Here is a 17,090-nt window from a genome sequence, read left to right as displayed (position 1 = left end):
CTTGAGGTATCATTCCATAATTAATGTTGAATAAATTGTAATGAAAGACAGAGGCTTGATTAAACTTTAAAAAAAATTTTATCCAACATTATTTTGAAATATAAACACGAAAGATTAATTCTTACCTAGTTTTATAATTCTTCTCAGGAACTATCCATTATACTGTCGGTGGAGGCACAGGTTGTAAAAAGCATTTAATACAACGGAGAGCAAGAAAGAAGTTTCAAATGTAAATGATCCAAATAAAGAAGAATAGGAAATCTTTCACCCTCTATTCATCTCTACAGTGAACGGGGTAGAATTTTGGTGCTAGTTGGGTGGTCAGGGGTATTTTTGTTGAGAGGGCACAAGTGCCATAAGTTGATTAGAGCATATCCCATAGAAATACTTGTAAAACAAGCACAAGGATACACAACTAGAATGAAAGAAATGAAGGAAGAGGGAGTTTAAAAGAAAGATGTGTCACACACTTTTTTCTTGTTATGCTGTTTTGTTAAACAACTCCTCACCTCCTGAATAACACTGGGTAGCCCTGTTGATCGCAAGTAAAGGAAAGCAAATTTTGTTAGAAGACATTTTAATTTCTTCAGAAAGAATAAAAATTAGCAGAGCAATTTTAAAGGCAAATATATCATTTTTATCTGAAAACATTTCTTGCAGCTTACTTTCTCACTGTACCGACACAGTCACAGCCATCATAAAGAGAAGGCCGTTTCACTACAGTCATGTGACCTGTTGATGCCACAGAATAAGGTACAATGGCCACAGTATTAGGTGACAAACAACTATTACAAAAGATGGTTATTTTCTGTTCCATTTTTCACAGAAATTGTCGAAGGATTTATAAAACTGGTCCAAAAGTGACTGTATTTTATTTCATGAAAAATATAGAATTATTTTACATTTGGATATGTGCAATTAAAAGGAAGTACTCTTTGCTGGAAAAATTCTGTGAGGCTTTTTATATCTGTTAAAAGTGTATCTAATTATTAATTCACATGCCACTTTAATTTTTAGTTAAAATGCACCTATTTAAAAATAATTTGTAAATCAGATTTTTTTTCTTTATGATACTTTGCTTTCTTTATAATTTAACATTATTTTAAATTAATTAATAATTAATAATGCTAAATTAGTCTTTTTTCTTTATTTTCTTATAGACATCTATGAACATGATACAGCCCAACAAAAAAATTAAAGCAAAATTCAAAAATCGAAGAACAACAAAAAAAAAAACTTATCTATAGATGAAGATCTCAGGCCAAAGCAAAGAAGAAATTTCAATTAACTACTCATTTAAGTTTCTTAAATTTAAGTTAAAATACGTCAAAATCAAAATTCTGCAGTTCTTTTAAATACAACATCGGTTAAGAATGATTAACAGAGCAAACAATCAGAATGTATGGCATCGGACCGCATTTAGTGCCAAGTCAGTCAGATAACTTTTAATTTATTTATTTTTTATTCTTCTTCTTTATCCTTTAGTTTTCTATTTTTTTTTCTTTATTTATTTTGTATTTTAAAATACTATACGCTATATATTATTATTACTATTGTCATTATTGAATATTAATAGAGTGGCATAAAATTATATAATAAAAGTTTCTATTTCTTATATTATATGTGTGTGTGTGTGTGTGCGTGTGCTCACGCACACTTAATATTTGAATGGCTTAAAACTACCTTCACCTATTTAAATAGAAGAGCAGAAGAAATTGATTGGGAAGATATGGTAGATAGTGAAACGGTTGGGGTGTGACAAGAATTTGTGGATAAAGTTTTACAAAGAGACCCGGTTCGAGGGAAATGGCATGTTCCTAAATTAGAAAAAGACATTGTATAGTGTGATTTAAGCAACATGGCTACTGGTGTGTGTGTTGAAATTGATGGTGTGATAGTCAAGAATGCAGCATGTTTAAGAAATAAATGTGATTAGAATCACATCAATGTCAATGAAGTTACGATAAAGGGTGTACAGCTTGTATAGAAATGGGGTCTGAAAGCAATCAAGATCCAAACTGATTCAGTTACTGTTTGTAGCTGGGTTAATTTTATGGTAACTGATGAGAAAAGGGTCCGAAGCAGAATTAATGATCCAACAACGTTTAGGGGTTCTAAGAGAAATGCTTGATGCGTTCAAATTAAAGTTAAGTGTAACATTTGTGCCCTCTAGGGTGACAAAAAGTTGGCTTAAACCGACAGAATGATTATGACAGTGCACTATGTCAAACAAGATAAAGTGAAGGAATTGCACTAGTTACACCATGTAGGAGTAGGAAGAACGCTTTATTTAGTGTGGAAGGTCTACTCAGAGGTGACGAGGGATAGGGTGCAAAAGATAGTTAGAAACTGTGATCAATGCCAGACAATCAACCCGCCGCCAACCACTAATGAACTAGGAGAGGTTTAAATGGCTGCTGATTGGATGCAGTTGTCTATTGACGTCACACACTATAAAGAAGGTATATACCTATCTATGATAGACTGTCATCCAGGGAGATTTGCCATTTTGGAGAGAGATTTGAGCAGAAACAGTGGATATTATGTCAAGAGAATTAGAACATTCTTTTTTTGAGTATGGACCAGTCGAAGAGATGATGATTGACAATGGGGCAGCATTCTATTTGGAGATATTTCAGGATATTTTGGATAAGCTGAATATCAGCCAGTATTATAGAGCAGCTGATCGGCCAAATGGAAATAGTATCATAGAATGGAACCACAGAACTATATAAGCCATTGCTGAGAGAGGAGGAATATCACCTGCAGAAGCAGCGTTCTGGTTTAATATGACACCTAAATCTGCACAGCTTGAGGAAACTATTACTGCATGAGGCAATGTTTAAGTATGAATGGCAACACCCTAGACTTAGAGTGTGTGCAGAAAAATTTGACGAGCCAGAATCTATACAAGTTGAAGAGGATATAACCACCAGTGGCCTGCTGCACGATAAAATGGACAAAAGCTACAGTTGATGGAACACAGTTGCATTATAATATTGAGGTGGACGGTGTACCAAGACATCTTATTGATATTAGGTTGATTTGGAGAGAAAAAAAAAAGGCTGCTGTTTTCTTTATATGCTGGTAATCATATGCAAATGAGATGCTTCCGGTTTAAATATTAAAAAAAAAACCCTGATTTTTCAAAGGCTGATTTTATTTGGAGTTGGATGCTGGGGTATAAAGTCTTGACAGCAGTGTGTCACATTTAACCCCAGAAATTGTTTGTTGAAAATGTGGTATAGTTAACACTTGATCATTGAACCTCAAACACGAATTTTGAAATCAAAAAACAAAATAAAAATATTCAAAAGAAAAAGCAAAAATATTGGCAGCTGAAAAATATTAACCTAATTAAATATGTCATTCAATCTGCTCCCCCTCCCCCGATTTGATTGCTCCTCCCTTACCCAACACATTTGCTGAATGTGAACTTGCACTTAATGTTTAAAGCTTTCTCATCCCCTAACCCCCTTCCCTCTCTCATATATATATATATATATATATATATATATATATATATATATATATATATATATATATATATATATACTAGCAAAAGTACCCATCGTTGACTGGGTTCAATTCAAAAACAGCCTACACAAAAATGGACTCTGATTTATGAAAGTATGATAGGTTATGAAAAGGAAGAGTTGTAAAGAGATAGATTCGAATTTGGGGGTATCAAAACCAAAGCAAAATATGATGAAAGTAAAAATAAAATAGATAAACCCCATAATATATTATACCATACCTGTTCACACTGAAACACTTATCACAATATTCTGTGGATCTATATTAAAAAACCTTGTTAAACTTTGTGACATATTTCCATTCTATGGAGGTCAGGCACAAACGAACACCCCATAATTTTATTATACCGTATTTCTTCAAACTGAAACATAATTATCAAAGTATATTTATGCAGATAGATATTAAAAGTCTTTATTAAAGTTTGTGCCTATTTCCATTCTATGGAGGCCAGGCGCGAACACAGACCCCACAATTTTATTATACCATCCCTATTTAAGTTAAAACATACTTATCAAAGTATTATTATGTACATCTATATCAAAAACACTTGTAAACGTTTTTTTTAAATTTTTACATTTTTATTTCCATACTTTGTGGACCAGGCGTGTACGCAGACCCTACAATTTTAATGAACCACTGTTCTGCCAGATCAAACATACCCATTCCTGTGTCTCGATACATCTTCTATCATTATATGTAATCAGTTTTTTAAAATAGTCAACCATATAGGAGCCTATTCGTGACCACACACACACACACACACACATACACATTCAGCTTTATATTATATATATATATATATATATATATATATATATATATATATATATATATATATATATCCTTTATTATATTTCTCATGAATTTGGAGTTTGCATGTGGCTATGTATTTTTACTACATTCAATAATATATTGTTTATTTTAGGATATAATTTTAAGTCTTATAGCTAGGTTAGTAAGCACAGGAAAATAACTTCTTAATATATATATATATATATATATATATATATATATATATATATATATATATATATATATATATATATATATATATATATTATACTAGTGGGGTGGGGGCGCCCAGCTTTGCCCAGTCATAAAATATGCTTAAATATGATATTTTAATTTGTCCAGATTTCGTATGTAGTATTACAGAGTAGTGATTTCAAAAGTAAAAAAACGTATTTGGGTGCCATCAGCTAGAATCGAAACTGAATGCAAAACTGTGGCATTTAAAGCTGATGACGTTACCATTGTATCAACGTGAAACCCATATGAACTGATTAAAAATTAAAAATTAAAAATAAACTAAGATGAATGTACAAAATGTATAATGATTTTTTTCAATTTTGGCCCATTTTTTTGACCAGCTAAAGACCCATAAAAGAACAGTCCATAAAAAATCCAATCATTTGAGGCTTCGCTCTGTGACTTTTAGTTTTGGAAGAGATAGAGTTTGGAAATATGGAGACAGACAGACATACAGCCTTTTATATATTAGATTAGAAGGCTATCACAATGCAAGAAATGGAAAATTGTTGACAACTTCTAGATAACCTTCTAATACCTCTCTCTCTCTCTCTCTCTCTCTCTCTCTCTCTCTCTCTCTCTCTCTCTTTCTCTCTCTCTATTATATATATATATATATATACTAGCATAGGTGCCCATCGTTGCCTGGGTATTTGGAGGTGTGTGTGAGCAAAAAAAAAAAAGTGGTAGTAGGAAGGCAGGCTCAAACCCGTACCGCGAAGGAGGAAAAGAATGGGGAAAAAATGTGACGTCTTTGCTGTTACGACCACTGCCAAACTCGAAGTGACGCAGGTTTAAATTAAGGCTAGACAATCGAAACGAGGAGATGACTTTCGAAAATATTGGCGAAAAAAGCGACTGCTCCCTGTAGAAAAGTGCCCAGTTGAGGGTGAAGAAATTAATGTTTTTAGCCAATTTTTCAGTATTTGTTGTCTGAAGGGTCGAGCTTCAAAATGATACTGATCTTGTGAAAATCCGTCGCCTCTGTCGAAAGTTTTAGGCAGACGTGCAAGCATACATACATAGATTTATATATTTGTTGCTCAAATTTTCGACCCAAACCGATTAAAAAACTTGCCCTATCTCTGAATACCCTTTATGTAAAATTTCAAAGTTTACACCAAAAATTGTCTAAGTAATTTGGTAAAGACCACAGAGGTCAGTTTTTTTTTAACTTTGACCCCTGTTATGACCCCTTAACATCTATTGTTTTGGGCTCAAATCAACTTATTAAGTTAGATCCATGTCTAAGGAACCTATACCTAAAATTTCACTTGTTCATACCCAAAATTGGCAGAGGAGTTTGGTAGAGTTCTCAAAGGTCAAATCGTTGAACTTTGACCCCTTAACAGCCAAATATCTGGCCGAAAACTGATTACAGAGATTTTCCCAAATCTCAATACCCTGTATATCAAATTTCGAGTTGTAGACTTAAAATTGACAGAGTTATTGTGGAGGGAAATGTACACAGGCAGACAGACAAACACTTTCACTTTTATATATATATATATTTTTACATGGAGGTCACCACTTATCAAGGCCCAAGGGCCACTCGGGGATAAGGCTTATTGTGTGTACAGTAATCAATGGGATAGTGTAATAATAGTATTGGAGAATTGATAAAGTGTCATTACTTAAGGGGGCGGTTCATCAGAAATTTGTTTGTGTTGGACTTGAAGACATCCAGGTTGAAGTCGGGAGGGAAACAGGCAAACAGAACAGAGTTTCACAGGCGTGCAGTTCTAAGAAAGAAGCTTTGTTCATAGAATCTACGTTTTGATTTAAGCACAGATAAGGAGTGGGGAAAATTATTGATGGTGGTTTCAGCTAGTCGGGTGTTTTTTTAAAAAGATTGGCGAGGGGGGACCAGAGAATGGAGCTCAGACGAGCACTTGCCATGGAAATAACAATAGAACAAAGATAGACTGGCTACGTCTCTTCTGTGAGAAAGAGGTTACAGGGAAGAGAAAAGGGCATCCCTCACCAAACCACAAAATCTATTTTGTACTCTGTTAAGGCAGGATAGGCTGTTTTTAACAGCTCCTGCCCAGATGTGGTAGCAGTACTCCATCCTTGGACGTACTTGGCTTTTATATTGATAGAGAATTGCATCATTAGTGAGATATCTTCTGGAGCGATAGAAGGATCCCACCATTTTCCCAGTGACCTTAGCCACAGACTTGATGTATGTGTTCCATTTAAGATCAGGAGTAAAGGTTAAACCCAGAAGCTTATCAAAACATGGGGCCTCCCCTAGATGAGAGCCATCCATTTCAATTGATGCCAGATGGGGGATCAGAGTGTTTATGATGTAGAGATAGGAGCTTGGTCTTAGATGCATTAAAGGTAACCAGCCACTTCTTCCCCCACTGTACCACGCGCTCAAGATCAGAGGAGAGAGAATCTGAGAGAACATCATCATTTACGGCCTGTGATGTGTTGCCATAGATAGTCGTGTCATCAGCATAGATGTCAATGAAAGATTTTAGTATGTATTTTGGGAGATCATTGATATAGATCAGGAAGACAGTTGGGCCCAGTATGGACCCCTGAGGGACTCCAGCATTAATACTGTTGTTACATAAGGGAGGGAGAAGAAGAGGATTTGTCTTGGATGCTTTACTTGAGGGATACTGGTACCCTGGTGATGACGTGTCCATTTTACTAATGAAGAGAAGAAGTTTACGACGATGAGAGAGAGAGATATTACGAGTGTTAAGAGACGAGAGAACGGGACCCAAGATCCCTTAAACCATTTGTCTAGTAGTTAGGACGCTTGTTGTGGATTTATGTGTTTGAATTAAAGAAGCTTCATACCTGGTTCTGCTGCTCTGGGAGAGTCTTCATCTGGGTGGAGCTCTCTTGCTGTTTTCGCCGGAATACACAAGATGAAGACAGATGTTGGGTTTTCAACCTTTTATTCTCCCAGGCATGATCTGCAGATGCCGCCATCGATGGTCTCCACTGTGGGTACCTACCACGTCCCACGTCTGGGGCGCGCATCTCCCCCCTTACTTAGGAGAGAACCATTTTAGACTTCTGCTCGGCTCGGCATTTTCTGAGAGACTCAACGTTTCACCAACCTTGCCACGTAGCATCACATGACATCCGGTTAGATGAAATGTCACTTCCTGCAACGTGGATTAACTACAAAAATATCTCTCTGGCCTCCTCCCACCCTCTCCCTCTCTCTCTCGATCTACTATCTAATAGAGACACAGAGAGAGAAGATAGAGAGAGTATGAAAGAGCCAGAGAGAGAGAGAGAGAGAGAGAGAGGAGAGATGCTCTTTAACACTGTGGGCCTCTGATTTCTGCCTATCAATCACTACTCTTATGAGCCCATCATGAGAGAGAAATGATTTAATGATCGAGAAACCATTTCCAGTTATACCGTAGCTGGAAATCTTGTGAAGTAGGCCTTTATGCCAAACCTTATCGAAGGCCTTTGATATGTCAAGAGAAATTGCCCTAGAAATGAAGCCTTTGTCAAGAGATTCGCTAATCCTATGAGATATAATCGTTAGCACATCTGCTGTAGATCTAGCAGAACGGAAACCATATTGCGTGTCGCTAAGAAGGTTATTTCTGCTGAGGTGGTTACCTACTTCTCTATTTATTGTGGATTCCAGCAACTTACTCATGACACACAGGAGACTTATTGGTCAGTACTGAGAGAGAGATGACTTATCACCTGAATTCTTAAATACAGGGCATACTGATGAGGTTTTCCAGAGTGTTGGAAAGCACTTCTCCTTAAGGCAACGCTTAAACAGTTTGGTAAGTATGGGGGCAAGTTCTGGTTGTAATTTTTTTAACACTATAATTCTGTCTTTTAACACTATATAATACCATCAGGACTAGTTGCTTTACTGGAGTCAAGGTTCTTGATTAGCTTGGCGACCTCACGCACAGATATTTGTATGTTGCATAGCGTGTTGTCTGTTATAGGAGGGAATACGGGGAGTTGATGGCCTTCGTCACACAGGGTAGAATTTGCCGCAAAGTTCTTGGCAAATAGTTTGGCCTTGTCGGATGCTGTCCAAATATATATATATATATATATATATATATATATATATATATATGAGGCATCATGTTCCTCCCCCCTTGACAGATTTGGCATCTCCAAAGAATAGTTTTTACTTTGTAAAAATATAAATCCACAAACAAATATACAAACTCTAGAGAAATATAATATGGGATATGCTGTGTTGTTTTTTTTTTTTTTTAGAGTAGCGAATTGTATTTATCTTTCTACCACAGTGAGAAATGTGATACAAAGCTTCAGAAAGCGGGACTAAAAAGTCAGCACCCTCATGGAGGAGCACTCTGGCTTACGAAAAGTTCTTTGACAGCCCCGTTGGCATTCCCCGGTAGGTGATTAGCAATAAATTAATTCCTTCTCAAAGAGAGAAGGCAAAGCCTACAAGGATGAATCTCCTGCATAGGATCAGCATGATACTGCAATCAGCAGGGAAAAGGCAATTTCAAAAAATGGCCTAGACTCTGTTGATTTTGATGTCGAGGGAACAGGTCCCGGGCATTTATTTCAAAGTGCGAGTTACAGAGTAGACGTTTATATAAAAAAAATAAAGCAAAAAATATATATCCCTCCTGGCTACTCAATTCTAGCACTAATCAGGAAAGGTACGTTACTCTGGCCCTATTAGGGGAGTTGGGGATGGATTTGTCCCTCAATGTACTGTATTATGCCCCCCTGATCAGTAAAAGTTAGCAAGTGGAGATAACTCTGAATCGTGTTGTAGGGGGCGTTAGTAGCAACGTGTAGTCATTCAACATGTCGGTTACAAATCCTTCTAACTCCGATGCTGTCGGCAAAAATAATGAAGCGGATAAAGAAAATGTTTCGCTATCGAAAACATTCACCGTGGAAAGTAAGATTTCGTATTACTGTATTTATTAACACACTTGGTTGCGATTTTCTGTGTGTAATTGTCACGGATTCTTCAAACTCCTTAATTGACTGTCAACGTATTGTACTTCGTAGTAGTAGTAGTAGTTAGTTATACAAGAATTTAAAATTAGTCTTTTTCTTTTCATTTATTTTGGGTACCTTTCTTTAAATATTTCTATTGATAATATTAAAAATAAACTATTACTTTCTTTTTTCTACTTAATTATTATTGGTATTTATCGCTAATGTCTTACTTTTGTATGTACGTGAGAATCGTGTCAAAAAACATGTGTTAAGTCAGCGATTAGATTTTTTTTAGTCGTGTAAAATGAAAACAGCTAAAAAACAAAAATCCACGTCTACTTTTGCTTCTATATTCCTAATTATTATATTTCATTATTTATTTAAAATATTATGGTTCTAATGATTATTTTCACATAGTATATTTTATTAATTATCTATATTTTAGAAAGAACTCGTCACTGTTGAAAAAGATTATATATTCCAGTTATTTATTTTTTATTTTTTTTTTTTTACAACCCATATGGTTATCCGATCTGCTCAACTACTCGAATCAAAGGGGTTCAATTGTTGGATTTTCTCGCCCATTTTTATTGATTTCCACCGAAATTTTAAATAAAATTGTTACTTTGTCTTAAATTGTATTTCTTGTCCTAAAATAAAATTCTAATTTATTTTTGAATATCTATAAAAATCTCCCTTTAAGCTTATGTTTTAATTGCTGGCGGCCATAACCTTTTTTTTTTTTTTTTTTTCCTTGCATCAAAATATTTTGCTTTTTTGAAAACTGCTGTTCAATACAAAATAAAACGGTGCAAATGTATTATAATTGCTGTTGGGATATTTCGCCTAGTTTAGACTACTTTTTATTTTATTTTTATGATATTAATGAATTCGTTCCTAGAATAAAACTGTACTTTGTTTTAAAGTATATACTTTAAAACAACAACAATAATAATTACTCTAATGTTAGGCTTGTTTATATATTTCTATGTATAGACTCCATTCTTAAACCTATTAACCGATCATTATAAATTTTTGGAGCACAGCTGCTAGGCATAAGGGTATGTAAAGTTTTTTTTTTTTTTTACACATCACCACTTATCAAGGCCCGGAAGCCACTCAGGGATAAGGGTTATTGCAAGTACATTACGTTAGTGTGGAGATTTGATGAAGTGTTTACTTAAGGGGGCGGTTCATTAGGAATTTGTTAACATTGGACTTGAAGACATCCAAGTTGTAGTTCGGTGGGAAGCAGGCAGACGGAACAGTTTCACAGGCGTGCACCGCGTGCAGTTCTAAGAAAGAAGCTTTGTTCATGGAATCCGCGTTTTGATTTAGGCACAGATATAGAGTGGGGGAAATTTTTCACAGTGGATTCAGCTAGACGGGTGTTTTTCGTGAAAGATTGGCGAGGGGGGCCAGAGATTGGAGTTCAGACGAGCACCTGCCATGGAAATAACGATAAAACAAAACAAGGATAGGCTCGCAACGTCTCTTCTGTGGGAGAGAGGTTGCGGGGTAGAGAAAAGGGCATCCCCCACTAAGCCACGAAGTCTATTTTGTACTCTGTCAAGGCAGGATAGGCTGTTCATCATAATGTGAGCTATATTTAGTTCAACTGAATTTTATACAAAGAGGTGATAGAAACCTTTTGTGAAAATTCAAAGACCTACAGTTTGTGATATTTTGACAATAGGCATTAACCAATAATAAACATGCTCCAAATTTTCTGTGGAGTATTTCAGACATTTTCCCTAATTAAAATCATATGTCGATATTTCCTACCGACGAGTGGGGGGGGGGAGAAAAGACGTTTAGCTTGCAACGAAAAATTATTATTAACGTATTCTTGTAAATATAACGCGCTGTTAACAGTTGTCGTACCGGTCTGATAGATCTCTAACAACGACAAGAACAAACTACAACAACAACAAGCCTACAAAGGTGACTCTTTTTATAGTCTCAATCTCTCGTTCAGCGAGATTGAAACGAGACTGGAATGTCTATTTAAGCTATAAGGAATAGACATCCTATTTTCTTCATTAACAAACACCAGGCCGGGCCGTTCACAGCCATTAGTGTCTTTCCCTTCCCACCGAGCCACCCTCGGTAAGTCAATCAATTTAATTATCACATATATCATAGCTGGGAATGTTCTCTCAATTATTAAATCTTGGTACTTGTGCACTTATTAATCCGTGCTGAAATAACAAGGTTATTATTTAAAAAGCCATTCTTAACAAGAGGAGTGGAGGGTGTTTTGTACCTATTCTGTACTTCAACCTTACAATTTAATAAAAACAGATATCATAAAAATGTAATTAAACTTGAAAATACTATTTAAAAAATAGCGCGGATCAATAAGTGCATTAGCACCAAAATCTTTTTTCTCTGATAGGTTTAAGAGTAGTCATCGATGGGCAGAAATCTGAAGCTCATAGTATCAATACTGGCGTCAGTCAGGGTTCCATCCTTGGCCCAAACTTTCTTCTTGATCGTCATTGATGTTCTCCCAAATCACATTCTTAGATCATTTGTAAACATTTATGCAGATGACACCACAATCTATGGCAACACTGCAAAGGCCAGCAATGACCAAGCTCTTTCTGATTCTCTCTCTTCTGATCTTGAGCACATGATGCAATAGGGGAAAAAGGGTAGCTGGTTAATTTTTAAGGCATCTAAATCCAAGCTTCTCTCTTTTCATCATAATCTCTGTGACTTTCAATTGAAATGAATGGCTCTCGTCTTAAGGAAGCACCATTTCTTGAAAAGCTTCTGGGACTGTCCTTCACTCCTGATCTGAAATGGAACACATACATCAAATGTGTTGCCAAGATCGCTTGAAAAATGGTTGAATCATTCTACCACTCCAGTAGGTATCTCACTGCTGATGCAATCCTCTATTTGTATAAGAGCCGAGTACACCCTAAAATGGAGTACTGTTCGTCATCTGGGCAGGAACTGCCTGGTGCACCCAATCTTGCCTTGATAGAGTTCAACAACCTCTTTCCTACAGAAGAGACTTTGCGAGCCTGTTTTTTTTTGTTTTTTTTTTTGTACATTTTCACCCCAAACAAGGCACATTGCCACTTTGATGTAGGGGGCTACTATCAGGGACGTAAGCTACAGGGGTACTATGTGGGGAGTTCGGCAGCAAGATGTCGGTTCACATTCCACTTGAACTTCTGCATATCAGTACAGTTGGGGAAGCAGGAACCCGGAAGGGAATTCCAAAGTCTAGCAGTTCTGGGGAAGAAACTACTGGAGTAGAAGGCTCTCTTACATCTATGGATCTCAACTGTGAAGGGGTGGAATTTTTGCTGCTTGTCGTGTTTGTCGGGGGTATTTACGTCGAGGGGGGGGTACAAGTGCTTGCAGTTTCTGCTCTATCGTTATTTTCATGATAAGTGTTCAACTGAACTCAAATCTAAGGTTTCCTCTGGCCAAACTTTTACTTGACTAGCTACAACCACTATCAACAATTTCCTCCACTCTCTATCTGTGCCTAAATCTAAACGCAGATTCCATGAACAAAGCTTCTTACCTAGAACTGCCCAGCTGATTACAATATGTTCGCCTCTAAATCCAATGTAAACAAGTTCTTGTTGAGCCATCTCCTAAATAATCCAAATTCTACCCAATCTACGCCATTAATGATTACTACACTACCACTTTACATTCATTAACCCTTGTCCTCTAGTGGTCTTGGGGCCTTGATAAATGGTGACTTCCTTGTAAAAAAAAAAAGTTTTTAATCACAAACCACGAATGATGAATCGATACAGTAGGGTGTACAAATATTTGCAATTGGCAAGCGCACACACATTAAAAATTAAAATTTATATATATATCCTTTTGTATTCTCACCCTGCTCTTTGGGTTAGTATTTGAGTTAATTAAAGGCATCTTGTTTTTTTTGTTTGTTTTTTCAGCTTAAAAACCAAAAAAAAACATGCTCTTCTGGAAAATGGGAGAGGGTAGCAGATTGAACTAAAATTTTGCACATATGGCTACCTTACTGAATTGATTTATTATTATAGACGTTTATCTATTATTATTTCCCTTATTTCATAGTATAGGGGTAAGAATCTTGCTAGATTCAGACATGCTATTGCTAGTGAACCATAAAATGGAAACATGATTGTATTGGAATTATATGTAGCACCTCTGTTTATAGTCCTGTGGTATCTGAATCGAGAGGGAGAAAAATTCAGATTATTTTATATGTACTATGTAGTCATCTCTTATGAAGGCTAAAACCCACTCAAGAATAAGGACTAATGAGCTGGATAGTCAATTAAATGGTGTAGTAGAGTATGAAAACATTGAAAATCTATCTATACTCCTATAAATTTGCTTTTTGTGTATGTGTGTATTGATATTCATATAAAACCCCTCTTTTCTATTTATTTAAAAAGAAAATACAACTTTCTTATATATGGGTTGTGGAATTGCATTCACTAGCAAAAGATCTAGCCTATTTGCATATTCTTTTAAACATTCATTTTAATTAATTCCCTATTAGTTTATGCTAGGCACCGCCAAAACTGGGGGGGCAGGTCAGTACTTTTTGACGGACCGTCTTTTTAAAAATCTACCAAAAATCAGGTAATTATCCAATCAATACGAAATTTTCAGCGATTATTAAGAGAAGAATGAACTTTATAACGGTGTACTTATTTTTCATAAACGATATTTATATATATATTTTTTTTGCTTACAAAACCCCCCCTTGTTTTGAAGTGGGAACAAATATGCTTAAAATAATCATCTGAAACTGAACAAAACATATTGTGTTGTTGTAAGGGACAGAATTATAGATTAAAAAAAAAAAAAAAAAAAAAATTGTTTGCATACCTTATTTTGACGTCTGAATATCAGAACTTCGATTGTGTTTAATTATCCCGCTTTTGAGTTTTGAAGTGTGAAATTCGGTGAATATGTTAAGTAAAATAATTAATTTAAGTTAAGCAAAACAAAAAAAATTTTTTTTTTAATATTTATACGAAAAAGCCATTTTAAAATCTTTGATAAATAAATTAACAATTTTTTTTAGCGAGCCGAATAATGCATGACCATTATTAAACAGGGCATGCTTTGAAGAATCGATACCAAAAAAAAAAATTCGATAAATATTGTGCCCTTTGTGTTAAAAATAGCATAATTTTTTTCGATCCCGTTTGAAAACGTTTGCCGCCTTTCGACTACGGTGGACCAAACGCGCTGAAATAATTTTTTTTTATTCTGCTTTAAATTGTCCCTCCCCCCCATTTTGGGTAGTCTGGCCCCCACACACATACACATTAAAAACCAAACTCATACAAATGGTCACCCATCTGGTACTGGCCAGCCTCAGCTTAATAATACATTGAAATTTTCGTCACTGAAAAATAAGTTTTTTTGGCCTGTTTGGTCTTCCATAGTTTGCTTATCATCAAACGCAAATGTAAACAGTGTCGATATAGACTCTACATCGACGCGAAATATCTGGTTGCATATATGAATAAGTGGAATTATTTGAAATCCAGGTACTTATATTATAATATTTTTGCATATTCTCTTAGAAAATCATCCTAAATGTTAGTTAGACAATAAATAAATGAATTAATTATTTCAAAAACCTTTTTTTTTTTTAAATATTTATGTACGTTTTTTGTGCAAGACAAAAAATGTCAATTGTTAACTTTTTGGGAAAATTTAACATTTAAAATTTAATTAAAAATAGTAGAAAAAGTTTTACATTATTCTGTTTTCTATATGATAAAATTCAGGGTTTTATCTTTCTGGAAAAAAAAAAGTTACTCAGAAATAATGGATGTTAATAAATGTAATTTCGTTTTAAAAAACAACAACAACTTGATTTTGCGGCCATTTTTGGCGGTGCCTAGTTTATGCAATTTTCTTATGGGATGATCATCGTTAGTTAACTATTATGTGTTATTATATTAATGCAGATATTCTACATAATTTATACTTGCATAATATTTGCATAAAAAGTTTATAGTAGACACAAAACTGTTTCCATATATATTTATGTATACGTATATATTTTTTTTAACAAATTTTGCCTACGAAACTCCTCCTAGAGCTACAGACAGGAAACTTCATATATAAGGTATTTGAATCCATGCGAAACTTTATATTTGGGTCTTACCCGGGGAAAATCAGTGCAAAAGTGTGAAAATTAAAAAAAAAAAAAATTTGCCGGCTGAAAGTCGAACACCGGCATTACGAATGCATAATGCAGTAGCTATTGGTTCATGTTTTAAATTTTAGCCTTGCATTATAAATGTCTTCATAGCCCAGTCACTTTTTTCGCCGATATTTTCATCCTCTACTTTCGATTGTCTAGCCTTAATTTAAACATAAGTCACTTCCGGTTTGGCATGAGTCATAACAGAAAAAATGTCAGGGGTTTTTTTTTTTTTTTTCACATTCTTTTCCTCCTTTGCGGTACGGGTTCAAGCCTGCCTTCTTATTACCACTTTTTATTTTTTGCTCAACATACACATTCAAACACCCGGGCAACGCTGGGCTGAAATGCTAGTAATGAATATTCTTCTCATTTTTAAGTCCATTTTTATTTAATGTGGGTTAAACTTTTTCATTTGTTGTTTCCACAATTTTCTACCATTCTCATTTTGTAACGTTGCAGTTACAAACAAAGGAAAAAAAAAAATAAATAAAAATCCGGGTCTGCATTTTTTTTTCTTAACAAAAGTGTTTTTTACCATTGCTTTCCCGCCTCGACACCACTTAAATCTCTCGTCATCATCCATCTTGCTTGGTGAATACTTTTCTTCTTCCTCCAATCGCATGCCAGCCACAGCTGGCCCATTCTCGTCCACGACTTTATGCATCCATTTTCTTCGACGTCGACTTTCTTTCTCTCCCAAGCATGTGATGTTCTTTTTCTCACTTTTTTCTTGTTACGCCAACTTGCTAATTTGCATATGCACGTTTTTCAGCTTCTAATGCTAATCTCTTCACAAGCCAGCCCTTCTTCGCTGCTGCTGCTATTTTCCCATGCACTCATATGTATGATGTTATGATTTTGTTTTGTCAATCCCAACACACATGTCCTCAGCTACCAACTGTTTCCAATTTTTTCGAGGTCTACCTTTGACAATATTATTGGATTTAAAAAAAAAAAAAAAAAAACTTGAAGTTTAAAGAAAAAGCGAAAATAAGAAAGAAAAGAATTGTTTTTCTGGTCATGTGAATAGGGTATTTAGTTCTCTCCCACTGCAAGGACCAGGGTCGGAAAGTGGAATTGAGACATCAGCGCCCCAGAGGAGGGGCACTCTGGCCTCCAAAAAGTGCCTAGCCAGCCCTATCGGCATTCCCTGGTGAGGGCGCCTTAGGCGATTAGCAATAAACTAATCCCTTCTCAAAGAGAGGAGGCAAAGCCTGAGAGGGTGGATCTCCTAGAATTTCACAGAACTTTTGCACCCATTGCAAAATCAGCGGGGACTGGATCAGTACAGGAATGGTCTAATAATTTGTCGTATGAGTAGGAAATTCTGATGAGAAACAGGACATCTGTCTTCATAATTGGTGCAGGTCATTTAAGGTGAATG

General features: G+C 35.4%; 1 protein-coding gene across 1 annotated transcript in view; it reads left to right on the top strand.

Moving 5' to 3' along the window:
* The first annotated feature begins 9,312 nt into the window (after nt 1-9,312).
* Nucleotides 9,313-17,090, top strand: part of LOC145292981 (signal recognition particle subunit SRP68-like) — a 35,521-nt gene continuing 27,743 nt past the window's right edge. The window contains exon 1 of the mRNA XM_080139223.1: nt 9,313-9,463. Coding sequence (XP_079995349.1) covers nt 9,367-9,463 — 97 coding nt within the window. The 5' untranslated portion in view covers nt 9,313-9,366. The remainder of the gene's footprint in view (nt 9,464-17,090) is intronic.

This window comes from Euprymna scolopes, chromosome 14 (assembly GCF_053919585.1).
Source record: "Euprymna scolopes isolate OS-2025 chromosome 14, ASM5391958v1, whole genome shotgun sequence".
NCBI classification, from domain to species: domain Eukaryota; kingdom Metazoa; phylum Mollusca; class Cephalopoda; order Sepiida; family Sepiolidae; genus Euprymna; species Euprymna scolopes.
The sequence above is the reverse complement of the archived record's forward strand: the minus strand, read 5'-3'. Positions and strand labels throughout refer to the sequence as shown.